Source organism: Dama dama, chromosome 8, assembly GCF_033118175.1.
Source record: "Dama dama isolate Ldn47 chromosome 8, ASM3311817v1, whole genome shotgun sequence".
NCBI classification, from domain to species: Eukaryota; Metazoa; Chordata; class Mammalia; order Artiodactyla; family Cervidae; genus Dama; species Dama dama.
In genome coordinates, this window is record NC_083688.1 from 19470401 (window position 1) to 19496041 (window position 25641).

Sequence of the window (25641 nt, forward strand, 5' to 3'; positions counted from 1 at the left end):
ATTATTAGCCTTTGATGCACCTATTAATGTGAAGGCTGGCAAGTAGTAACAAGCAATAACCCCCCAGTAAGCAGGATCACCGGAGAAGGCAGTGGCACCTCATTCCAGTACTCTTGCCTGGAAAATCCCATGGATGGAGGAGCCTGGTAGGCTGCAGTCCACGGGGCCACGAAAAGTCAGACACGACTGAGCAACTTCACTTTCACTTTTCACTTTCATGCATTAGAGAAGGAAATGGCAACCCACTCCAGTGTTCTCGCCTGGAGAATCCCAGGGATGGCGGAGCCTGGTGGGCTGCCGTCTATGGGGTCGCACAGAGTCGGACACGATTGGAGCGACTTAGCAGCAGCAGCAAGCAGGATCACTCCTCATTGTCTAGGGACATCTCAACACAGACTGCGCCAGGTGGGAAGGGCTCGTTTTTCCCTGCGCCTTGTTAAATCCTCCCACAGGCTCTCCCTATAATCACCCCGGTCGTTGTTATTATTGCTGCTGTTTAGTTGCTAAGTTGTGTCCAGCTCTTTGTGACCCCCATGCACTGTAGCCCGCCAGGCTCCTCTGTCCATGAGATTCCCCAGGCAAGTATACTGGAGTGGGTTGCCATTTCCTTCTCCGGGGGATCTTCCTGACCCAGGGATCGAACCCAAGTCTCCTGTATTGGCAGATGGGTTCTTTACCGCTGAGTCATCTGGGAAGCACATGTCATTGTTATTGGGTGCGTGCTTTTACCGTGCACCCAGAACCAGTGTCTTCTGAAGTTCTTCTCAATGCAACACTTCCAAAGTATCCACCCCCTGTGAACACTGCCCAGAGGAGTGGGGGAGATGCAGAGGGCAGGACCTCTGTGGTCCCAGCACCGTCCAGAAGGAATAAATCACTTTCTCAGCAACTGCCTGACCACTGATGCAATGACCTGCCCCTTTCTTCATCTCTTGCTTTGACCAGGGAACAGACTTAGGTAGAAAATCCTAAGGGCACTGCATTCCAAGGGTGGGTTTATCAACATCGTACACTGTGAGTGGTTTCACCTTCAAGGGACTGTGAGAGATGTGACTGAAAGTACCTTGTTGTAATCTCTTCATTTTTATATTCCTACAGTGGTCATTTATGATAGAATATAATCAAAGTGGGTAGTGTTTCAGTAACTCACAACTCTTACTAATAGGTTTATTCACTCATGACCAGACCAGTATTTTATAATCATAATCTTCCGAAAGAAAGTTGACTAGTACTGGTAATGAAATTTTAAAATCTCACTAAATCGTGGTCAGATGTTAAACAAATAAGAACTACACAAATAAACTAAAATAACCAAGACCTAAACAAATGCACCTTGCTTTAGGTGTTGAATTTCATCGGGCTGTAGACACTGAGATCAAAATCTGTTAGAAAGTTACCTAGGGGTAGAGAGAGAGTGATGTCATAAGCGTTCATTGAAATGGTGTTCCTAGAATCCTTTTTCTCACTGATATAAGAGGAGAGTTGAAGCCACAAATTTTTTTTTTAATTTATTATTGGAAAATAATTGCTTTACAATGTTGTGATAGTTTCTGCTCTACAGTGAAGTGACTCAGCTCTGTGTATACACATATCCCCTCCCTATTGAGCCTCCCTCCCACCGCACCATCCCACCCCTCTAGGTGGTCAGAGCACTGAACTGAGATCTCTGTGCTCTATAGCAGCTTCTCATCAGCTGTCTATTTTACACGTGGTCATGTATATATGTCAGCGCTACTCTCTCAATTCATCCCACTCTCTCCTTCCCCCACTGTGTTCACAGATCCGTTCCCTACATCTGCGTCTCTGTTCTTGCCCTGCAAATAGGTTTATCCAAACCATTTTTCTAGACTCCATATATATGTGCTAATATATGATATTTTTTCTCTTTCTGACTTACTTCCCTCTGTATAACAGGCTCTAGGTTCATCCACCTCACTACAATGGATTCAAATTCACTCCTTTTTATGGCTGAGTAACATTCCACTGTATATATGAGCCACAACCACCAAATTTTTACCATCACATGAAAACTTATTAGGGACAGATTATTCATTAATTACTCTAAATTCATCTCAGAAAACATCAAGGGGTCTTACTCACTTCAGTGGGTTTAATTGCATCTTTGCATGAGACACATTCAAACAAGGAAATAAGAGGAGATAGTGACACATTTTTGAATGCCAGTTTTATGGTTTATTAGGAAAAGAATTGTCTACGGTTTACAGAATCAGAAAATAGTAGCAGAGATAGAGAATGCAGAAACCACAGAAAGAAGGAGAAGGAGATAAACCAAACATTTCAACAGTAAAACTTCGAGAAAGCATAGCATTAAAAATCATCACTCCATTTTGTGGGGTTCATACTTTGGTGATGGATGGAGAAAGACTGCATTGGTGTTTTTCATTTGGAGGCAGTATCTCAGTGACCAGAGGATATGAAATAATCTCCTCAGCCTGAGAATTCGTCTCAGGTCACCTACATGACATTCAAATCAGGAAGGACTGGCAGAAAGAAAGAAAGTCTTACCCACAAGACAGTTTCCAGCAGCAGCTTCCCAGAGGCCAGACTGGCAGCCTAGTGGCAGCACTGCTTGTGGCAGCAGCACTTCTGCTGGCAGCAGCACTTCTGCTGGCAACAGCCCTTCCCACACGAGTTGCAGCTGCAGGTGTGGCGGTGGCAGCAGACCACGGGGACGCTGCAGCAGCCCCCGCAGCAGCCGTAGCAGCAGGGGCAGCAGCTGGTGCAGCAGCCCACCCGGTAGCATCTGCAGCTGTTGCAGCCGCCGCCGCAGCCCCCGCCGCAGCCCCCGCCGCAGCCCCCGCCGCAGCCACCGCAACTTCCACAACCACAGCAGCCCATGGTGTCGGTAGAGAGGACTCAGGAGAGGTGAGAGGAGCGAGACTCAGGAGGTGAGGGAGGTCTGATGCCACCTTCTGCTGGAGGGGACCCTTATATACCAGCCCTGGGGACAGGAGAGGGAAGACACATGACCACTTCCTTGTTGCTATTTGGCTCCAGAGTGATGGAAGAACGTCATAATATATTAATTAGTACCCTTTTTAGGAATGTCAGCAAGATGTATTAGATGATGTTTGTTTTTCTAAGTCAAATACCCTAAACATTCCAGTGAGGGCCCCCGGGAGCCCTGGAAAAGGGGGTGCTGTGACCAGTCACGGCCACACAAGGAAGTCCCACATAACACAACATGCTGTGCTTGAAATGTCATCTGAGCAGCAAATGAACACTGCCAGGAGGCTATTTCTGTGTACAGCCCAGAAGTCCTCTTACAAACGATTGGAGAAATGAAAGCGGTCGCAGCCTCAAAAGTCACTGCCAAGTGCAATAGCAGCCCCAGTCCCCTCACCAGAGCCTCTTTACTGGGGAATGGAAGGTCCTCACCACATGGTTTAAGGATGGCCACTGTGTTCCGTTATGTAGTAGGTTGCACGTTGTGTGCTGGCTTAGAAAGCATGAATAAACCTTGTCAATGGCTTACTTTTTTCTGGAAAAATTCCTATTGCAATTAAAATAAGAAAGCTTGGACTTCCCTGATAGTCTAGTTGTTAAGACTTCGCCTTCCAGTGCAGGGGGTGAGCATCTGATTCCTGGTCAGGGAGCTAAAGTTCCACATGCCTTTGGCAAAAACAACAACAGCAACAACAAAAATCAAAGAGAAGCGATATGTAACAAAGTCAATAAAGACTTAAAAACTGATCCACGTCAAAAAACAAATACATACATAAAATAAGAAAGCGTTTCCTAGCTAGAATGAAAAATGAATTTAGGTGTTTGAAGAATTTTTATTGATACCAGGATGAAAAATGAATTTGGGTGCTAGAAGAATTTTTATTGATTGATATCTAAGAGGAAAATCTTATATGCAAAATCATATGGCCCAGTGGCAGAGAGATGAAGAGAAACTATACAAAAACCAAAAAAATTAAAAGGACAGATACTCCAGAAAAATGAAAAGTGAAAGTCACTCAGTCATGTCTGACTCTTTGCGACCCCATGGACTATATAGTCCATGGAATTCTCCAGGCCAGAATAATGGAGTGGGCAGCCTTTCCCTTCTCCAGGATATCTTCCCAATCCAGGGATTGAACCCAGGTCTCCCAGATTGCAGGCTGATTCTTTACCAGCTGAGCTACAACTGAGCTATCAAGGAAGCCCATCCAGAAAAATGAAAGCTTGTACATAAAGGAAATACAATCAGGGTATATAATTTTTATTCTGTGATGAGTCATAGTTATATTGTAATAATTTTATCATCAGTTACAGATTTTACTAAAAATAGTGATATAAATATTAATACATTAGGAGTGACATAAAAGAGTTCAATCCTTGTTTTAACAAAACTAACAATGGCTATCAAGAAATAGTCATTCAAGGAATTAATAAAAAATATGAAGGTTTTCCTGGTGGTCCAGTTTCTAGGACTTCACACTCCCAATGCAGAGGGCCCAGTGTTCAATTCTTGGTCCAGGAACTAGATCCCACATGCTGCAATGAAGATCAAAGATCTCATGTGATGCAATTAAGACCAAGCACACTCATATAAGTAAATAGTTTTTAAAAATAGAAAAGAAATGTTGGGGGTGGGGGGAGGCAGCTCCCAGAAAAGATTGCAAGATGGCAATATTGCCTTTGCAGAGTGGCCTAGAGGGTGAGGTGGGATGAGAGAGGGCAACTTAGAATTATTTTAACTGTGTATGTACATATATTTTGTTAATAATATTCAAGATGTCCTGGTAATTGACTGACACCTCCCCTGTGGCACATTTCATGTGACCCTATCACCCAGTCTTACTTCCTATTCTAAATCACAGATCAAATAGTCACACAAAATTTCCATTTATATCTCCCAGCACAGAACTTGGTCCACCCCAAGAACTCTGCCCAGGTTTATTAACTAACTGAAGGACAGTTTTCTTTCAAGCAAGTCTCAGGCAATTATGCTGTTGTGAAATACTAGATGGGGAGATGCTTTGGAAAGATAAAACACTATCTCAGTCTTGGCACTACTGACATTTTGAGCCAGACGTTTCCTTGCTGTGAAGGGAGTCCTATGCAGAATATGGAGCAGAATCTCTGGCCTCAACCCACTAGTTATGACAACTTCTTCCTCAGTTGTGACAACCAAAGATGTCTCCAAATATTGTCAAGTGCCCTGGGAGGGGAGGTACAAAATTGCCTCCCATTGAGATCTAGTGCCCTATAGAAGTGGATCCAGTAGTAAAGAATCTGCCTGCCAGTGCAAGAGACGCGGGTTCAATCCTTGGGTTGGCAAGATCCCCTGAAGTAGGAAATGGCAACCCACTCTAGTATTCATGGAATTTTCCATGGACAGAAGAACCTGGCAGGCTACAGTCTATGGGGTCACAAGAGTTGGGTGTGATTTAGCAACTGAGCACACACAGAAATGTAATAGGGATAATCCATGCCAAGCTGTTGTGGACAATGATGCAAGTTTAGAAACAGCAAAAGGATTTGGGGTGAAATTCTTCTTTCCTCTTAAATTCTGGAGAGAATCTCTTGGGCATGTGATTCTGAAGGGGCTAAGCACCTGAGGTGGCTGGTGAAAGAGGACAGGAGAGGCCTCGTCCAGTCTTACTTCTCCCTGCTGCCATACTTAAGAGCAGCAATGCTCAGAAAATGCTTGCTAGAGTAAATTGATTCACATTTTCATGTAGCTTCTTTTGTGCTAAATGTCACAAGAAGGCAGGCAGTAACAGGAAGAACACCACAGGAAATTCTACTGATGCCAACAAAACAAAATCCTGCCTCCCCTTTCTAAAAGTGGAGTAGAAAGACTAAAACACACACATACACAAGCAAAAATGCCAGACAAGGTCCACATGGTGTTGCTAGTCAATTATAAGCCAACATTCTATCTCGCACCCCTGTAGGAAGTGAAAAAAGGAACACAAAGAAACACAAGTGATGCTTGGTGAGGGGAAGGGCAATTGTTGGAAGTGGGGTTTGCCTGCTGACTCCTGGCTGCCACAGACATTACTGAAAAGACAGGAGACCTGAGGAAGGGGCCTGGGGAGACGGTCTTTTCTATAATATTGAGTACCCCAGGGAACTCAAAGGGCTTCCAAAAGACCTAGGTTGTGGAGAAGAGAAAGATGATAAGGAAAAGGGGCATAAAAACAGAACTGGGAGAATGAATGCAAGGGACACACTCTGCTCCATGCTCCTCCCACAGCTCATCCCCCCACCCCAATTTATGTCGCCTATAGGCTGGGTAGCCAGCCATAGCCTTCTTCTTGGCTTCTGTTTGGAAGCCTCCATGGTGGTCCTTTAACCCAAATTAAAGTTTAACTTTAACCCAAGTTGTTTAAACTGGATTTAACATCATCTCAGTTTGAGCCACTATAACAAAATACCAGAGTGGCTTATTAACAGTAGGAATTTATTTCTCATTGTTCTGGAGACTGGAAGTCTGAGATCAGAGGGCCAGCAGTGTGAGGTTCTAATGAGAACCCTCTTCTAGGTTGCAGACACCCAGCTTCCAGTTGTATCCTTACATGGTGGAAAGAGGGTGAGAGAGATCTCAGTGGTCCCTTTTAAAAGGGCACTAATCTCATTCATGAGGGCTCCATCCTCATGACCTAATCACTTCCCAAAGGCCTCCTATTAACATCACATTGGAGTTAGGATTTCAGGATATGAATTTTGGGGGGACAGAAACATTCAATCCATTGCAACTTCTTCATCACTCTTCAACTGGCCCTTTATCGTTTCACTTCTGTGTTCCTGATACAAGGATGAAAATACCAGACACAATACCAGACTTTGAAAAGTTCACAATCTGGTCAAGAACACAAAAGGTTATTATCTGAATGTGAAGACATCAAGAAAGAAATAAAGAAAGTTCAAAAGAAGTGAGTGATGATCTCTGGGCAATGATGGTGGACAGAAGATGCTCCAGTTGAGTTTTGAATAAGACCAGAAATCTTCCCAGAGGCCACAAGTGAGGAAAATAGAGATGGTGAGATTCCCTTCTTAGAAGATGATTTCTTAAAATGATCGATCATGGTATCTTTTCAAATATAAAAATGTGACCAAGGAATTAAGCTTGACTGTGAAAGCAAGCTTAATCCCCATTCCTCCAGGCTTTGCAATATATGGTGGCATTTGCAGAGGGTACCTGAGTGGCAGTGAGACATAAGTGCTTCTTAAGAAGTGATGGGTCACTGAGCATATGTGATCCATTGTGGGCTTCTCTGCAGAGGAACACAGTACCAACTAATCATTGTTCTATACAAAATATGTTGAATATAATAGGAAATCATTATAATCACTGCCATTGATGTTGGATCTCAAAGTCATAATTGAAAGCAAAAAGTTAGCCCGAAAGTCACAGCAGTAGGTTCTGAGGAAACAAAGCAGATCTTAGAATCGAAGAGACATAGAAGTCCCTCCGCTGTGTGCAGAACGAGGCATAATTGAGTTGGAGCCCCACTCAGACCCCAAGTGTTACCCTGAGCAAATCCTTGGACCCCTTTGAACCAGAACTGCTAATGAATCTGCCTTGTAGGACTATGCTGAGAATAAACACAATAAAGTCCCTGACATGTGGTTAGTCCCTTTCTTCTAAGAAAGCTAAGGATAAAAGCTAACATGGTGTGCAAAGTAAGTTTCTTATATTTACACAAACCTCATTAACTGGTCGTTTTGATAAATGTGTGATTTTTTTCAGACCTGGCAACGCAAATATATGTGGGTCAAATTATTCCAACTAGAAGACTTTCTAGGCAGGGTTTAGTGGGGAAGGAGGGAGGAACAGGTAGAGCAGTTTTTAGAGCTCTTTTTTTAAGAACAGTTTGCTCTATATGATACTATGATGGTGGCTACCCATCATTACATTGAGTTTGCCTGTAAGTTTGTTTGGGCTTTTCCATAAGATGTAATGGAAGAACCTAAATGAACTTTTGGGCAACCCGATACTTATGGAAACTCATAGGATATACAAGACAAGAATTCAACCTTAACATAAATTATGAACCTTGGGTGATAATGACTTTTCAGTGTAGGTTCATAGGTTGCAACAACTGTAGCTCTCTGGTGTGGGATGCTGATGACTGTACGTGTAGGGGGGCAGGGAGCATATGGGAAACCTCTGTACCCTCAGCACAATTTTACTATGAACCTAAATCTAAACCTACTCTTAACAATACAGTCTAGTTCAAAAAAAAAAAAAAAAAAAAAAAATAGACATGATTTAACCTAAACTAAGGAAACTGATTCACAGAGAGACTGTGGTTTCCTGGGGGACATGAACTCAGTTGGAGGTTGGGGTTCTTGGCTTCTTTGGCCCTTACCCTCAGTACTGGAGAAAAGAGACAGAGATAAACCAGCATGGGACATTCACTTTGAAATCCATCATCACAAGGCCGCCTACCCCAGAGCCATCCCTTTGCCAAGCAGCTGGCCCATAGTTCACCTACTCTCAAGATAAGGACAAAAGTAAATCTTCAAATCAGTGAAAAGATTCATTTGGGTTTTTAGCTTCAGAACCTTATGACCTGCAAAGAGAGACAAATTGGGGTGCTTTGCTTCCACATGTGGAATTCCACCTTGTCTGGGGTTCAGCAAAGAATATCTGCTGAAGGATTTCCCTCTGAAACTGAGGGAAAGAACTTCACTGGGTGCTGAGCGAGTGATCCCAATGCCCAGAAAACAGGTTAAGTGTTCATCAAATGAGACTCACGGGAGGGTAGGACTTGCACTTACGAAAACAAAATTTAACATTTTAGAAGCATGCTGTTTTATTAGAAGCATAACCTGAGGAAGCAGCCAATGCTAAAATAAGCAGTTGGATGAGGTCAGCGACGTTTCACGAGGAAACAGCCTCGGCGTCTTGTGAAAGTCTCCGGAGGAAGCTGATGGGAACCATAACAAAGGAAGTGGCCACTTGCTCTGAGTTAAGCCCTGACGATGGTATTTAAGGGAGGGCCCCTGAGACAAAGGGCATCAGACCTCCCTCTCCTCCTGAGTCTCGCTCCTCACCTCTCCTGAGTCCTCTCTACCGACACCATGGGCTGCTGTGGTTGTGGAAGTTGCGGCGGGGGCTGCGGCGGCGGCTGCGGCGGCGGCTGCGGCGGGGGCTGCGGCGGCTGCAACAGCTGCAGATGCTACCGGGTGGGCTGCTGCACCAGCTGCTGCCCCTGCTGCTACGGCTGCTGCGGGGGCTGCTGCAGCGTCCCCGTGGTCTGCTGCCACCGCCGCACCTGCAGCTGCAACTCGTGTGGGAAGGGCTGCTGCCAGCAGAAGTGCTGCTGCCACAAGCAGTGCTGCCACTGAGTGGCTGGTAAGCTCTGCTTCCCAGGGTAAGAGATGTTGGGGGCACAGCTCACAGCGTTTGGTAAGACTTCTCCTTGGACTTCGCTCATGGCTCTGATGGTAAATAATCTGCCTGCAACGCAACAGACCCAGGTTCAATCTCTGGGTCAGGAAGATCCCCTGGAGAAAGGAATGGCAACCCACCCCTGTATTCTTGTCTGGAGAATTCCATGGACAGAGGAGCCTGGTGGGCTACAGTCCATGGGATAGGGTCACAAAGAGTCGGACATGATTGAGTGACTAATACTTTGACTTTTCTTTTTCCCTCCATCTCTCCCGCCCACTGCCTCCTGTCCCAGGTACCTGGTTGCTTTGTAACTGCTGGTTCTGCCCCTTTACTCTGAGGTTTCAGGGCTTGTTCTTTCCCTTTAGTGTGGTATCATGATGACATTAATTTCTTCTCCCTGTATCTTCAGAACTCAGCATACGGAGGTATCTATTTTCTCTCACCTTTGTATTCTTGTCTCCACTTGGGAAAAAAGAAAAAGATGAAAGATGAGCATTTATTATCATTAGTGCTTGGGAACACAGCCACTCATGTCAAAAATCTACTTATATTATAAATATAACAAAATAAAATAAAGATAGGTAATAATTCATTTCTTTAGAAAACATTACATTTGATGGACTTTTTATTCTTTTCTATTGTCCATTTACTAACTTTTCCTCTGTTTCTGTATCGTTTAAAAAAAAAAAAGGAACTCTTTCTTGATTAAAAGTGATCTTTCTTTATTCTAATGTGTCTCTCTGTTCTATGAGATGGATACCTACCCATGGGTGACCAAAGAACACAAAAGACAAAAGGTGATACTCAAAGATTGGGATAAGTTTCAGTTAATGGATGATTAGTTCTCTACTATCCTATATCTGGTTTGATAATAAAGATAGAAATTTGGGGGAAATCCCCAACCTTTGGTTGTCAGTATCATTGAGGGGAGTTCCTAGGCTCTCCTACAGATGCTGTTGTGACATCTGTGTCTGCAATTGAGTTTTGGCTTTAAGAGTTGACTGCACCAGTCCTCAAAGGTCACAGCTTCACTCCCTCGCTCCATGTGTTTCTTACTCACTCATTCATTCAGCAAGCACAGGCTGTATTAGGCTAGATATTCAGCCAAGTACTAGAGGTCTGAGGCTAAACAATCCTTTGCCTTCAAGGAGTAGACATCACATTGGAAAACGGAGAGTCAATTACAATATAGCTTTCTATTTCAGTTTTCTTTGTCTGGTCACTTTTCTCCAGGATGGATCCTACATCAGCAATTCAAATAGATTTTGGGGGCACATAACTGCAGCCACTGTGCTGAGTACCAATGTAAGAGACACTCAATTCATTTCGTGGATAAGCCAACCAAAGAAGTAGTTGATTGTACTTTTCACAAGGCGTTTCACCCAGCCTCCCAGCTGACCAGTTCCTCGTCCCTAATAACAAACCCCCCCCCCCTTTTTCTTTTCTCCTTCCTCTTCAACCTTCTCTGCAGCTCCATTCCCAACATTGGTACCCAAGGCTCAAACCTTCATCTTCTTCTCCATTGTTTTACACCTTCATCTGGTCTCTACTCTTTTTTCTTTCCCATAGTACTCAACACTTTCTAACATACCATATAACCCATGAGTTTACCATGCTTATCCTTTGTCATTCCCTCGGCCTCACCCACACCCACTTAGAAGGTACAAAGCAAAGATTCTCACTCTTTTGTTCACTGACCTATTTCTGGCACCTAGAATAGCCCCTGGTACATAGTATGTACTCAATAAATAGCTTTGTTATGAAGAGATGATTTTTCAAAAAGGGTTTAGTCATGAAAATGTCAAACATACACAAACGTGGAGAAGAGTACAAGAAATGCCTAACCACCACCACCCAAGAAAACAACTGTTAACATATGGCTCATCCCTTGTCATCTATGCCCTCCTCCACACCCCTCCCATCACCAGGTCATCCAGACCGGAATCCCCACGTCATCTCCTCAGCAAATATGTTCACATTTCTGGGAACAAATGGATTCCTCATCATCTCTCTCTGACTTAGACTATGGCTAGCAGCTATCAGAGGAATGCGGCAATAAACTTCTCAGGATCCAAAGCAAAGTGGTCTCTCGGCAAATCATGTAGAGGAAAACATGACACCCTCACCTCTAAGAAAACTTCAGTTTTCCCTGGGAGGGCCCTGCAATTTATTCTTTGCCACTTCCTAGGAGCATCTTGCTAACTTATAGGCAGACTTCTTAAAAAAATCACAGGAGGATGAGAATAGAAAACCCAAACCTATAGTACAGTGACCCAAGACACCTGGAGAGACCTTTAATCAATTCTGTTTTCACTACCAGCCTTCAGAACCAAGCAGTGTTCATCTTTGGGGAGAGTTTTCTGTTTCCAGCAGCAGATACAGAAAATATATTTTTAAAAATCCACTTTAACAAATGAGAATTTCATAATGCTTTTTTTAAAAAAAATCTGGGCTTCCCTGATAGCTTAGTTGGTAAAGAATCCACCTGCAATGCAGGAGACCCCAATTCAATCCCTAGGTCAGGAAGATCCACTGGAGAAGGGATAGCCTACCCACTCCAGTATTCTTGGGCTTCCCTGTGGCTCAACTGGTAAAGAATCCACCTGCAATACGGGAGACCTGAGTTTGATCCCTGGGTTGGGAAGATCCACTGGAGAAGGGAAAGGCTACCTACTCTAGTACCCTGGCCTGGAGAATTCCATGGACTGTATAGTCCATGGGGTTGCAAAGAGTTGGATATGACTGAGCAACTTTCACACTATACACTACTCACACTATGCTTCGTAAACAGTATTTAATAAATGAGCTATTTGTTTTAGAAAATTCTCAAAGCACCAGAAAGCCACTCCACCTACCACCTTTAAAAACAATATCAAAATTCAAGAGACAGTGGACATATGTATACTTATGGCTACTGTATGGCAGTTCAGTTCAGTCGCTCAGTCGTGTCTGACTCTTTGCAACCCCATGGGCTGTGGGCACACCAGGCCTCCCTGTGCATCACCAACTCCCGGAGTTTGCTCAAATTCATGTCCATTGAGTGGGTAATGCTATCTAACCATCTCATCCTCTGTCGCCCTCTTCTCCTTTGCCTTCAATCTTTCCTAGCATGAGGGTCTTTTCCAATGAGTTGGCTCTTCACATCAGGTGGCCAAAGTATTGGAGCGTCAGGTCCATCAGTCTTTCCATTGACTATTCAGGGCTGATTTCCTTCCAGATTGACTAGCTTGATCTCCTTGCAGATTTACACGAAATGTCATATTGATAAGCAGATGATTGTCACTGCTCCCAGCGTCTCTTGCGCTGTCACACTGGGTATTAACGGGTATGGATACACTACTTCCAGTTGGTCTTTCTGCATACAGAGGTGTTTGCCCACAAACCGCGGATTCCCGCCTCCAGTTTAAAGGTTCTGGAAGCTTGTGAAGAGCATTTGCAAAACTTTGGGGCGGGGCTTCCGACTCCTAGTAGGACCGGCTCAGCCTCCGCCCCTCCCACGGCCCCGCCCCAGCCCGGTCCCGGTCCCGCCCACGGCGCCACGCTACCTTTAGAGGCTGGTTCACTGGACTGGACTGGCGAGGGTGCTGGTCCCCCGAGCTTGATAACCCAGGCTGTGAGCGAGTTGGTGAGCAGAAATCCCCTCCTGTAGGTAAGGATGTCTCTGGGAGGTAAATTAACTGATGAAACAGACACCTTCATCCTGTATCCCCTCCCCCACCGTTGGGAGCGTGAGGGGGTGGGCACCTGCGCTGCCGCGGGCGAGTTCAGACTGGCCTGGGTTACCCGCCTCCCCAGCCCTTGGCGGGCTGCCAGCTCCTTCCTGCTGCGGCTCCCCTGGGATCCACAGTCCTGCCAAACACAGTGCTGAGGCGCGCGCAAGTAAGTTTGGCTAGAATTGTTACTCTCAACCATCTGGAAAAAACAGATTACATAAAACCAGAATTCTGATACAGGGCCAGCATTCCCCATGGTTACATCCATGGTCACAGATTTTTAACTGTAAAGAAATCTTAAAGCACAATTCTGAATCGTCCTCCAAGAATGTCGAAGAGGTCCTAGCGAGGGGAAAAACGGAAACTTTGAAGTTAGGAAATCTGGGACCCTGTTGAGACGACTCTGATTGAAGTTAACAAATAGACTCTGATTGAAGTTAACAAATAACGCAACGCATACCTTACAATGATACTTCTGGAAAGGATACCAAATTCATCAAATAACGTGTATAACAATTACTCGTCAAGACCTTGTTGCCGCGGTAAATATGCAAAACGTTTGAGCTTGTGGAGTGCTTAAAATTTTTCAAGGGTAATGGAAATAATATTTTATAAAAATACACAGAAGAGTTTTCCGTCTGCAGACATCAGAGTCTCCTGAGGTAGAAGGTGTGTTTCATTAAGATACAGATTTTAAAGGCCGGTAAACATAACAGATACAGACATACTTGCCTTTGTTGAGTTTTTTATACAAACTGAAGGTTTGAGGCAACCTCACCTCTTAAACCAAGTCTGTCTGCACAATAGTTAAAACAGCATTTGTTTCCTTCTGTGTCTGTCACCTTTTGGTAATTTTTGCAGTATTTCTAACTTTTTAAATTATTATTGTATTTGTCACGATGGTCTGTGGGTTTTGCTGTTACTCCCACCATTTGCTGAAGGCTCGCATGATCGTTAACATTTTTTCACACCGAAGTATTTTTAAATCAAGGTATGAACATGGGTTTTTTTAGACATAATGCTATTGCATGCTTAATAGACTACAATATAGTTTCAACATAAACTTTTACATGTTCTGGGAAAGCAAAAAGCTCCAGTGACTCCTTATTGCAATATTTGCTTTATTGGGGTGGTCTATAACTGAAGCCATGATAGCTGGGAAGTCTGCTGGTATGTTTTTCTTCAGACTATCTTAGTGGTAGCTGAAATGGACAAAAATACTAGTTTCTTTTTTTTTTTTTCTCATTTATTTTTATTAGTTGGAGGCTAATTTCTTTACAATATTGTAGTGGTTTTTGCCATACATTGACATGAATCAGCCATGGATTTACATGTATTCCCCATCCCGATCCCCCCTCCCACCTCTCTCTCTACCCAATCCCTCTGGGTCTTCCCAGTGCACCAGGTCCGAGCACTTGTCTCATGCATCCAGCCTGGGCTGGTGATCTGTTTCACCCTAGATAATATACATGTTTCGATGCTGTTCTCTCGAAATATCCCACCCTCGCCTTCTCCCACAGAGTCCAAAAGTCTGTTCTGTACATCTGTGTCTCTTTTTCTGTTTTGCATATAGGGTTATCGTTACCATCTTTCTAAATTCCATATATATGTGTTAGTATACTGTAATGGTCTTTGTCTTTCTGGCTTACTTCACTCTGTATAATGGGCTCCAGTTTCATCCATCTCATTAGAACTGATTCAAATGAATTCTGTTTAATGGCTGAGTAATATTCCATGGTGTATATGTACCACAGCTTCCTTATCCATTCGTCTGCTGATGGGCATCTAGGTTGCTTCCATGTCCTGGCTATTATAAACAGTGCTGAGATGAACATTGGGGTGCATGTGTCTCTTTCAGATCTGGTTTCCTCATTGTGTATGCCCAGAAGTGGGATTGCTGGGTCATATGGCAGTTCTATTTCCAGTTTTTTAAGAAATCTCCACACTGTTCTCCATAGCGGCTGTACTAGTTTGCATTCCCACCAACAGTGTAAGAGGGTTCCCTTTTCTCCACACCCTCTCCAGCATTTATTGCTTGTAGACTTTTGGATAGCAGACATCCTGACTGGCATGTAATGGTACCTCATTGTGGTTTTGATATGCATTTCTCTGATAATGAGTGATGTTGAGCATCTTTTCATGTGTTTGTTAGCCATCTGTATGTCTTCTTTGGAGAAATGTCTGTTTAGTTCTTTGGCCCATTTTTTGATTGGGTAATTTATTTTTCTGGAATTGAGCTGCAGGAGTTGCTTGTATATTTTTAAGATTAATCCTTTGTCTGTTGTTTCGTTTGCTATTATTTTCTCCCATTCTGAGGGCTGTCTTTTCACCTTGCTTATAGTTTCCTTTGTTGTGCAAAAGCTTTTAAATTTCATTAGATCCCATTTCTTTATTTTTGCTTTTATTTCCAATATTCTGGGAGGTGGGTCATAGAGGATCCTGCTATGATTTATGTCGGAGAGTGTTTTGCCTATGTTCTCCTCTAGGAGTTTCATAGTTTCTGGTCTTACATTTAGATCTTTAATCCATTTTGAGTTTATTTTTGTGTATGGTGTTAGAAAGTGTTCTAGTTTCATTCTTTTACAAGTGGTTGACCAGTTTTCCCAGCACCACTTGTTAAAGAGGTTGTCTTTTCGAAGATAAGGTGTCCATAGGTTCGTGGATTTATCTCTGGGCTCTCTATTCTGTTCCATTGATCTATATTTCCGTCTTTGTGCCAGTACCATACTGTCTTGATGACTGTGGCTTTGTAGTATAGTCTGAAGTCAGACAGGTTGATTCCTCCAGTTCCATTCTTCTTTCTCAAGATTACTTTGGCTATTCGAGGTTTTTTGTATTTCCATACAAATTGTGAAATTATTTGTTCTAGTTCTGTGAAAAATGCCATTGGTAGCTTGATAGGGATTGCATTGAATCTATAGATTGCTTCGGGTAGAATAGCCATTTTGACAATATTGATTCTTCCAATCCATGAACACGGTATGTTTCTCCATCTGTTTGTGTCTTCTTTGATTTCTTTCATCAGTGTTTTATAGTTTTCTATGTATAGGTCTTTTGTTTCTTTAGGTAGATATACTCCTAAGTATTTTATTCTTTTTGTTGCAATGGTAAATGGTATTGTTTCCTTAATTTCTCTTTCTGTTTTCTCATTGTTAGTGTATAGGAATACAAGGGATTTCTGTGTGTTAATTTTATATCTTGCAACTTTACTATATTCGCTGATTAGTTCTAGTAATTTTCTGGTAGAGTCTTTAAGGTTTTCTATGTAGAGGATCATGTCATCTGCAAACAGCGAGAGTTTCACTTCTTCTTTTCCTATCTGGATTCCTTTTACTTCTTTTTCTGCTCTGATTGCTGTGGCCAAAACTTCCAAAACTATGTTGAATAGTAGTGGTGAGAGTGGGCATCCTTGTCTTGTTCCTGATTTCAGGGGAAATGCTTTCAATTTTTCACCATTGAGAGTAATGCTTGCTGTGGGTTTGTCATATACAGCTTTTATTATGTTGAGGTATGTTCCTTCTATTCCTGCTTTCTGGAGAGTTTTAATCATAAATGGGTGTTGAATTTTGTCAAAGGCTTTCTCTGCATCTATTGAGATAATCATATGGTTTTTATCTTTCAACTTGTTAATGTGGTGTATTACATTGATTGATTTGCGGATATTAAAGAATCCTTGCATTCCTGGGATACACTTGGTCATGGTGTATGATTTTTTTATAATATGTTGTTGGATTCTGTTTGCTAGAATTTTGTTAAGGATTTTTGCATCTATGTTCATCAGTGATATTGGCCTGTAGTTTTCTTTTTTTGTGGCATCTTTGTCTGGTTTTGGAATTAGGGTGATGGTGGCCTCATAGAATGAGTTTGGAAGTTTACCTTCTTCTGCAATTTTCTGGAAGAGTTTGAGTAAGATAGGTGTTAGCTCTTCTCTAAATTTTTGGTAGAATTCAGCTGTGAAGCCATCTGGTCCTGGGCTTTTGTTTGCTGGAAGATTTCTGATTACAGTTTCAATTTCTTTGCTTGTGATGGGTCTGTTAAGATCTTCTATTTCTTCCTGGTTCAGTTTTGGAAAGTTATACTTTTCTAAGAATTTGTCCATTTCTTCCAAGTTGTCCATTTTATTGGTATAGAGCTGCTGGTAGTAGTCTCTTATGATCCTTTGTATTTCAGTGTTGTCTGTTGTGATCTCTCCATTTTCATTTCTAATTTTGTTAATTTGGTTCTTCTCCCTTTGTTTCTTAATGAGGCTTGCTAATGGTTTGTCAATGTTGTTTATTTTTTTCCAAAAAACCAGCTTTTAGCTTTGTTGATTTTTGCTATGGTCTCTTTAGTTTCTTTTGCATTTATTTCTGCCCTAATTTTTAAGATTTCTTTCCTTCTACTAACCCTGGGGTTCTTCATTTCTTCCTTCTCTAGTTGCTTTAGGTGTAGAGTTAGGTTATTTATTTGACTTTTTTCTTGTTTCTTGAGGTAAGCCTGTAATGCTATGAACCTTCCCCTTAGCACTGCTTTTACAGTGTCCCATAGGTTTTGGGTTGTTGTGTTTTCATTTTCATTCATTTCTATACATATTTTGATTTCTTTTTTATTTCTTCTATGATTTGTTGGTTATTCAGAAGTGTGTTATTTAGCCTCCATATGTTTGAATTGTTAATAATTTTTTTCCTGTAATTGAGATCTAATCTTACTGCACTGTGGTCAGAAAAGATGACTGGAATGATTTCAGTTTTTTTGAATTTACCAAGACCAGATTTATGGCCCAGGATGTGATCTATTCTGGAGGAGGCTCCATGTGCACTTGAGAAAAAGGTGAAGTTGATTGTTTTGAGGTCAGATGTCCTATAGATATCAGTTAGGTCTAGCTGGTCCATTGTGTCATTTAAAGTTTGTGTTTCCTTGTTAATTTTCTGTTTAGTTGATCTGTCCATAGGTGTGAGTGGGGTATTAAAGTCTCCCACTATTATTGTGTTACTATTAATTTCCTCTTTCATACTCGTTAGCGTTTGCCTTACATATTGAGGTGCTCCTATGTTGGGTGCATATATATTTATCATTGTTATATCTTCTTCTTGGATTGATCCTTTGATCATTATGTAGTGTCCTTCTTTGTCTCTTTTCACATCCTTTATTTGAAAGTCTATTTTATCTGATATGAATATTACGACTCCTGCTTTCTTTTGGTCTCCGTTTGCGTGAAATATTTTTTTCCAGCCCTTCACTTTTAGTCTGTATGTGTCCCTTGTTTTTGAGGTGGGTCTCTTGTAGACAGCATATATAGGGGTCTTGTTTTTGTATCTATTCAACCAGTCTTTGTCTTTTGGTTCGGGCATTCAGCCCATTTACATTTACGGTAATTATTGATAGGTATGGTCCCGTTGCCATTTACTTTGTTGTTTTGGGTTCACGTTTATACAGCCTTTCTGCATTTCCCGTCTAGAGAAGATCCTTTAGCATTTGTTGAAGAGCTGGTTTGGTGGTGCTGAATTCTCTCAGCTTTTGCTTGTCTGTTAAGCTTTTGAATTCTCCTTCATATCTGAATGAGATCCTTGCTGGGTACAGTAATCTGGGTTGTAGGTTATTCTCTTTCATTACTTTAAGTATGTCCTGCCATTCCCTTCTGGCCTGAAGGGTTTCTATTGATAGATCAGCTGTTATCCTTATGGGAATCCCTTTGTGTGTTATTTGTTGTTTCTCCCTTGCTGCTTTTAATATTTGTTCTTTGTGTTTGATCTTTGTTAATTTGATTAATATGTGTCTTGGGGTGTTTCGCCTTGGGTTTATCCTGTTTTGGACTCTCTGGGTTTCTTGGACTTGGGTGGCTATTTCCTTCCCCATTTTAGGGAAGTTTTCAGCTATTATCTCCTCGAGTATTTTCTCATGGCCTTTCTTTTTGTCTTCTTCTTCTGGGACTCCTATGATTCGAATGTTGGGGCGTTTCACATTGTCCCAGAGGTCCCTGAGGTTGTCCTCATTTCTTTTGATTCTTTTTTCTTTTTTCCTCTCTGCTTCATTTATTTCCACCATTTTATCTTCTACCTCACTTATCCTATCTTCTGTCTCCATTATTCTACTCTTAGTTCCCTCCAGAGTGTTTTTGATCTCATTTATTGCATTATTCATTTTTAATTGACTCTTTTTTATTTCTTCTAGGTCCTTATTAAACATTCCTTGCATCTTCTCAATCTTTGTCTCCAGGCTATTTATCTGTAACTCCATTTTGTTTTCAAGATTTTGGATCATTTTTATTATCATTATTATAAATTCTTTTTCAGGTAGATTCCCTACCTCCTACTTTTTTGTTTGACTTGGTGGGCATTTTTCATGTTCCTTTACCTGTTGGGTATTTCTCTGCCTTTTCATCTTGTTTAGATTTCTGTGTCTGGCGTGGGCTTTCTGTATTCTGGAGGTCTGTGGTTCCTTTTTATTGCAGAGGTTTCACCCAGTGGGTGGGGTTGGACGATTGGCTTGTCAAGGTTTCCTGGTTAGGGAAGCTTGCGTCAGTGTTCTGGTGTGTGGAACTGGATTTCTTCTCTCTGGAGTGCAATGGAGTGTCCAGTAGTGAATTTTGAGATGGGTCTATGTGTTAGGTGTGACTCTGGGCAGCCTCTATGTTGACGCTCAGGGCTATGTTCCTGCATTGCTGGAGAATTTGCGTGGTATGTCTTGCTGTGAAACTTACTGGCTCTTGGGTGGTGGTTGGTTTCAGTGTAGGTATGGAGGCTTTTGGATGGTCTCTTATTACTTAATGTTCCATGTAGTCAGGAGTTTTCTGGTGTTCTCAGGTTTTGGGCTTAAGTCTCCTGCCTCTGGATTTCTGTTTTATTCTTCCAGTAGTCTCAAGACTTCTCCAACTATACAGCACTGATAATAAAACTTCTAGGTTAATGGTGAAAAGATTCTCCACGATGAGGGATACCCAGAGAGGTTCACAGAGTTACATGAAAAAGAGGAGAGGGTGGAGGGAGATAGAGATGAGCAGGAGGAGAAAAGGGGGGACTCAAGAGGACAGAGACAGATCTACACAGTTGTCTGTTCCCAAACGGTTCTCCATAGCCCAGACACCCACAAAGATTCACAGAATTGGATTGGGAAGAGAAGGGGGAAGGAGGAAATAGAGGTGTTCTGAGGTAGAAAACGGAGAGTCAAGATTGGGAGAGAATAATCAACACACTCCTGAATAAAAATGGGAACTGAATATTGGATTCTTAAATGTTCACAATTTATATCATGTACTGAAAAACAAAGATTAAAAATCTAGAGTAGAGGTTAGACTCTTAAAAATACAGTATTAAAAACAAAAACAAAAAATTTTAGAAATATATATGAAGTTTAGTTTAAAAATAGGGCTTCTCTTTTTTTTTTTTTTTTGGCAAGGTTATAGTGAAATGAAAATGAAAATTAAGGAGTAGTCAAGGAGTAATAGAGGACTTTAAAAGAAAATAAGAGAAAGAAAAATAAAAGAAAAGAAAAAAATTTTTTTTCCTAGTTAAAAAAATCATAAAAATATATGAAAATGAAAGTTAAGGAGTAATGGGGGAGTAATAGGGAATTTTAAAAGAAAAAGAAGAGAAGAAATAAAAAAGAAAAGAAAAAAATAATTTTTTTTAATTTAAAAAAAAAAAAGGTAAAAATGTATCTAGGAATTTCTCTGGAGCTGTTGCGGTCAGTGTGGGTTCGGTTCAGTTTCAGATAGCTCCTCGTTCCAGCTTACACTTCTCGATATCTATAGGCCCCTTCCAGTGTAATCGGTGTTACCTACAGGGATTTTTAATCTGTTGCACTGATCTCTTCTGAAGCGGTTCCCTTTGTTTATTTGGCTTCTGTTTGCCGGTGTCTTCAGTGTCTAATTTCCGCCCTGACACAGGCGGGCGGAGGTGGTCTCTTGTCAGGTTCGCTAGTTCAGTCCTGCTGCGGGGAGGAAGGGGCGCTGCAGGCAGATATCGCTGTGTGTGGGGAGCACTCACAGTGTTCCGGCCACACTGGGTTTGCCCTGCTCCCGGGTGTGTGCTCTCCCCATCTATGCTGCTCAGGCTCCCGGCTGCTCTATGTGGAGCGGACCCTGCACGGCGTGCGGTTCCAGTTTTCGGGTACTCCACAAAAGTGCGGACTCGGTTTCACCTTCGTTTTGTGCCTTCCCCGCCTGAGCGGCTCAGGCAGCCAGGAGCTTGACGGGCGCACTCTCCCCGGGTGCGGCGCGCCCTCTCCCCTCCGCGGCCCCAGCCTCAGTCCCCGCCCACACCAGTCGGGTGCGTGCGCCTTGTGTTTAGCTGCGACCCTCCCAGCGGATGTCGACCATCCAGAATCTCGGGAAGTCTTTGGTTAGAAACTGGAGGCCTGTTTGCAGTGCGGTAGGGGATGCCGTCTCTGGGGCCAAGTCTGCCCCTTTCCCCCCCGCCCTGCTTCCTGCCTCCAGCGGCGATGGACCGGTCCGTAGCCGGCTAGCTCCTCTGGACTTGCTCAGTCCCTTTGTTCTGCGAACGGCCGGCAGTGTGTTCAGGCCGGTTAATTTTCTCTCTCTCTTTTGCTATCCCACAGTTTAAGTTGCTGTCTCACAAAAGCTCCCTCCGATTGCCCTCAGGGCACTCAGGCCCAGTCCTTATCCTAAGCAATGCCGTCTGCTCCTCTCCGTTCCGCCCCCACTTGCTGGTGGCAGATGCGGGCGTCTGGGGTACTTTTCTGCTGGGAGTTGCTATTAGGCACGTAATCTGTGGGTTTTAATTATTTTTCCTCCCAGTTAGGTTGCCCTCCGAGATTCGAAAACTTCCCCTAGAACCACCAGTGCGAGGGTTTCCTGGTGTTTGGAAACTTCCTCTATTAAGACTCCCTTCCCGGGATGGGTCTCCGTCCCTAGCTCTTTTGTCTCTCTTTTTATCTTTTATATTTTGTCCTACCTCCTTTCGAAGACAATGGGCTGCTTTTCTGGGCGCCGGATGTCCTCAGCTAGCGATCAGAAGTTGTTTTGTGAAGTTTGCTCAGCGTTCAGTTGTTCTTTTGATGAATTTGTAGGAGAGAAAGTGGTCTCCCCATCCTATTACTCCGCCATCTTGCTAGTTTCTTTCAGTCATTGGTTATGGACCAACAGTGGTGTCTCAAGCTTGGGTAATGGTAAATGCAATTCAAGCCTAAATATTTAAAGGTGAATTGACTTGGCTCTCTTCCCAGGTGACACTGCGCTTAGTCGCTCAGTCGTGTCCGACTCTTTGTGACCCCATGGACTGCAGCCTGCCGGGTTCCTATGTCCATGGGGATTCTCCAGACAAGAATCCTGGCATGGGTTGCCATGTCCTCCTTCAGGTCATCTTCCCAACCCAGGGATTGAACCCAGGTCTCCTACATTGCAGGTGGATTCTTTACTGTCTGAGCCACCAGGGAAGCTAGTGGGAGACATAAGAGACGTGGGTTCCATCCCGGAGTAGGAAATGGAAACTGCTGGAGGAGGAAATGGCAGCCCACTCCAGTATTCTTGCCTGGAAAATTCCATGGACAGAGCAGCATGGTGGGCTATAGTCCATGGGGCCACAGAGAGTCAGACACAACAGAGCAACCAAGCACACACGCGCGCACACACACACACACACACACACACACACACAACCTTAGCAGTTGAGGTGAAGTTAACTACTGTGTATGTTTCTGAAATTACTGTCTGAACTATGCAGGCCCAGCTGTGTTCATTCTGGTTGGATATACAATGTTTGCCTGTATGAGGGCGATGGGAAGGGAGGTGTATTGAGTCCCTCATAGGGGCCAAGAACCAGATGGAGCAGTTCCTGAGGCAACCTTATGCAGTGGATGTGATCATCTACATTTTAAGAGGCAGCTTGGAAAGGTTAAGTACATGCTACAAACAAGGGTGGGGGCAGAAGGAACATGGGCTTCAGACTCCAAAGTCTCTTTCCACGGGACCACACTGGTCACAGCAAACCCAGACCTAGGGGGGAAAAATTAAATAAACAAGCTTAAGGCTGGGTAGTCTGTAGTGAGATGTCAAAATATTAAAGCTGATTTGGTAGTTTTAACAACTAGTCCCATATTATTTAAATTCAGAAGAATAAATTAGAGGTTATGTGCATAGGCTGGAGGCACAGCAAATACTTAACAAGTATTAAAAGATAATTTTCAGAAAGAGACAGTCATGACTCATACAGATATAAAATAAATGCATGCAGTAAAGGTTTTATTAACTCATTAATAAGGAAACCGTTAAAGCTGTTAGAACCAGATCAAAGAAGAATCCATGAAATTGGTACATTTATAGGTCAGGAGCGTTGAAATGGAGGTAAAACTGGTTTTCCATGGAAGAGAGGGGCAAAAGGCTATGTCTCCCTTGGATAGAACTCATTTTCATGTCTACAGACAAGAGTTCTTTCACATTGCCTGTGGGTTATTACAATTCGGTGCTCAGTTGTGTCTGACTCTTTGTGACCCCATGGACTGTAGCCTACCAGGCTCCTCTGTCCATGAGATTTCTCAGGCAAAAATACTGGAGTGGGTTGCTTTTTCCTTCTCCAGGGATCTTCCCAACCCAGGGAAAGAACCCATGTCTCCTGCATTGGCAGGCGGATTCTTAAACCCCTGAGCCATCAGGGAAGCCCAAGTTACTACAGAGTTGTAAAATAGCTCAAACAATGCCTAGGTTTTCCTTGAAACACAACTTTTCCCCTCCACTTCCACCCACTCCATATTTTTGACTAGTTACCACACCACATTTCAGTGACTAGATGTGATAGTTAACTTCTATCAAAATCATCCACCAGTTTGATGGTTAGATAGGCATATCCCTCCAGCTACATCAGAAACCAGATTTATCTAACCATAGACACACAGAGAATAAACAGTCTGGGAGGGGATGATCAATTTATCAACAAATGTTTTGTGCAAATAAAAAAAGGGGTGCCAAATATGATAAAATAAGACTTGAAGCATATATTTTAAAGGTCACTTGTATCTACTCTTGCTGTGGTTGTGACCAAAAGCAGAGCTATCCGAGCCTGAATATTGAATGTTATTGTTGTTGTTCAGTCGCTAAGTCATGTCCAATTCTTTGGGACCCTATGGACTGTAGTCCGCCAGGCTCCTTTGTCCATGGTATTTCCAAGGCAAGAATACTGGAGTGGGTTGCCATTTCCTTCCCCAGGGGATCATCCCAACCCAGGGATGAGACCTGAATCTCCTGCATTGACAAGAGGATTCTTTACCATCTGAGCCACCTGGGAAGCATATTGAATATCTGGACTTAATTACCTTTTGAAGTTGTGTGGATGCTTCATTTCAGTGAGGAGTCCACAGTTTTGGTTTTGATTGGTTTGGGAGGAGGGAGATACCTGAAGGATTATGACTGGGTTATGGGTAATAAGGCTACTTCATAGTTTCCTGTGATTCTAAGTCACTTTGACAAAATTCTGGAGAAACTAGATTACTTTAGTAATATTACTCAGAGGAAAGTGTTTTGATGTGTTTACCTCCCTAACCATCTGTTGCAGAAGGGAATAGCAACCCACGCCAGTATTCTTGCCTGGGGAATTTCATGGACAGAGGAACTGGCAGGCTGTAGTTCGTGGGGTGACAAAGAGTCAGATACAGCTGTGCAAGTAACTTTCACTTTCAATCATCTGTGTTTGAGAAAAATCTGAATCTCAGTCTTATTCAACGGCATTCCAAAGAGGGTGGCTTCGGAAGAGGGTGGGTTCCAAGGTACGAAACCATTAGAAGGAGGTGTGGTTTGCTGCATATAAAGCCATTGCTCCTGACAACTCAGTTCTGAAGGAGGAGGACTTGAGACTCCAGTGAAAGGAAGGGACATTGTGATAGGGACTCACAGCGGCTGGTGGCAGGAAGGAGCCGAAGTTGGATCTGAAGGCAGGAAATTGGACTAGGTTCTAGGAAGAAATAAGTTCAGGGCACGGAAGGAACAGGTAACTCTGTCTCTATCTGTATTATTTTTTAGGATGCTATATGTGGTCAGACTTGCAAAGTTTGTTGGCCTGTCCTGGATTTGATTTATGAGCCCTGTTTCCATTCTAATATTCTAGGACAGACCCAATTTCAAAGATGCTGTTCTATTTTCAGATTAAATTGAGGTCCTGCTCCAATGTAGAATTTGGGAAAACCTTAGTAGTTGCAGCAATAGGAAAGTTCCAGGGCTTTGGAGAGTCATACACAGTAAAATGCTTTGATGAGGGTGGGGGGAAGGGTGGAAGGTGGGGAATATATTTCTGGTAATTGAAGTATAATGTACATGTAATATACAAAGTATAGATTTTTAGCTTGAGTATCTATAATTGCATACATGTATGTAACACTAACATACCAGAATTTAGGATATTTCATTATCCCCAGAAAGTTCTCTCATGCGCCTTTACAGACAGTTCTCTCATGCGCCTTTACAGACAGTTCCACCTCCTGCCGCTCCTGATTTTAATCAGTGGTGTATCATATAAAGATGTTTTTGTGTGTCCGGATTCTTTTTAGGCAGCATGATATTTGAGATTTACTTGTTTTAGTCCATGTATTAATGGTTCAGTCCTTTTTAAAAAATTATCTTTATTGAGGCATATAATAAAATGTACA

At 42.7% G+C, this 25641-nt stretch overlaps 3 protein-coding genes across 5 annotated transcripts in view; 2 read left to right on the forward strand and 1 right to left on the reverse strand.

Annotated features, from left to right (window-relative positions):
• Positions 1 to 2574: 2574 nt before the first annotated feature.
• LOC133060496 (small cysteine and glycine repeat-containing protein 1-like) lies at positions 2575 to 2859 on the reverse strand. The gene has a single exon (XM_061147969.1). It carries the CDS (start codon positions 2857 to 2859, stop codon positions 2575 to 2577), a length of 285 nt encoding a protein of 94 aa, XP_061003952.1.
• A 6186-nt stretch (positions 2860 to 9045) lies between these two features.
• LOC133060497 (small cysteine and glycine repeat-containing protein 9-like) lies at positions 9046 to 9312 on the forward strand. Its single transcript, XM_061147970.1, has one exon. The coding sequence runs from the start codon at positions 9046 to 9048 to the stop codon at positions 9310 to 9312; it is 267 nt and encodes an 88-aa protein (XP_061003953.1).
• Positions 9313 to 12889: 3577 nt separating this feature from the next.
• Positions 12890 to 25641, forward strand: part of SLC19A3 (solute carrier family 19 member 3) — a 31428-nt gene continuing 18676 nt past the window's right edge. For 2 of the 3 annotated variants that reach the window (XM_061147888.1, XM_061147887.1), the window contains exon 1: positions 24852 to 24986. The gene's annotated coding sequence lies outside the window, so the exon portion shown is untranslated. Of the gene's footprint in view, positions 13008 to 24851; positions 24987 to 25641 lie in introns of those variants that run through there. The other variant, XM_061147886.1, reaches the window with a different exon arrangement.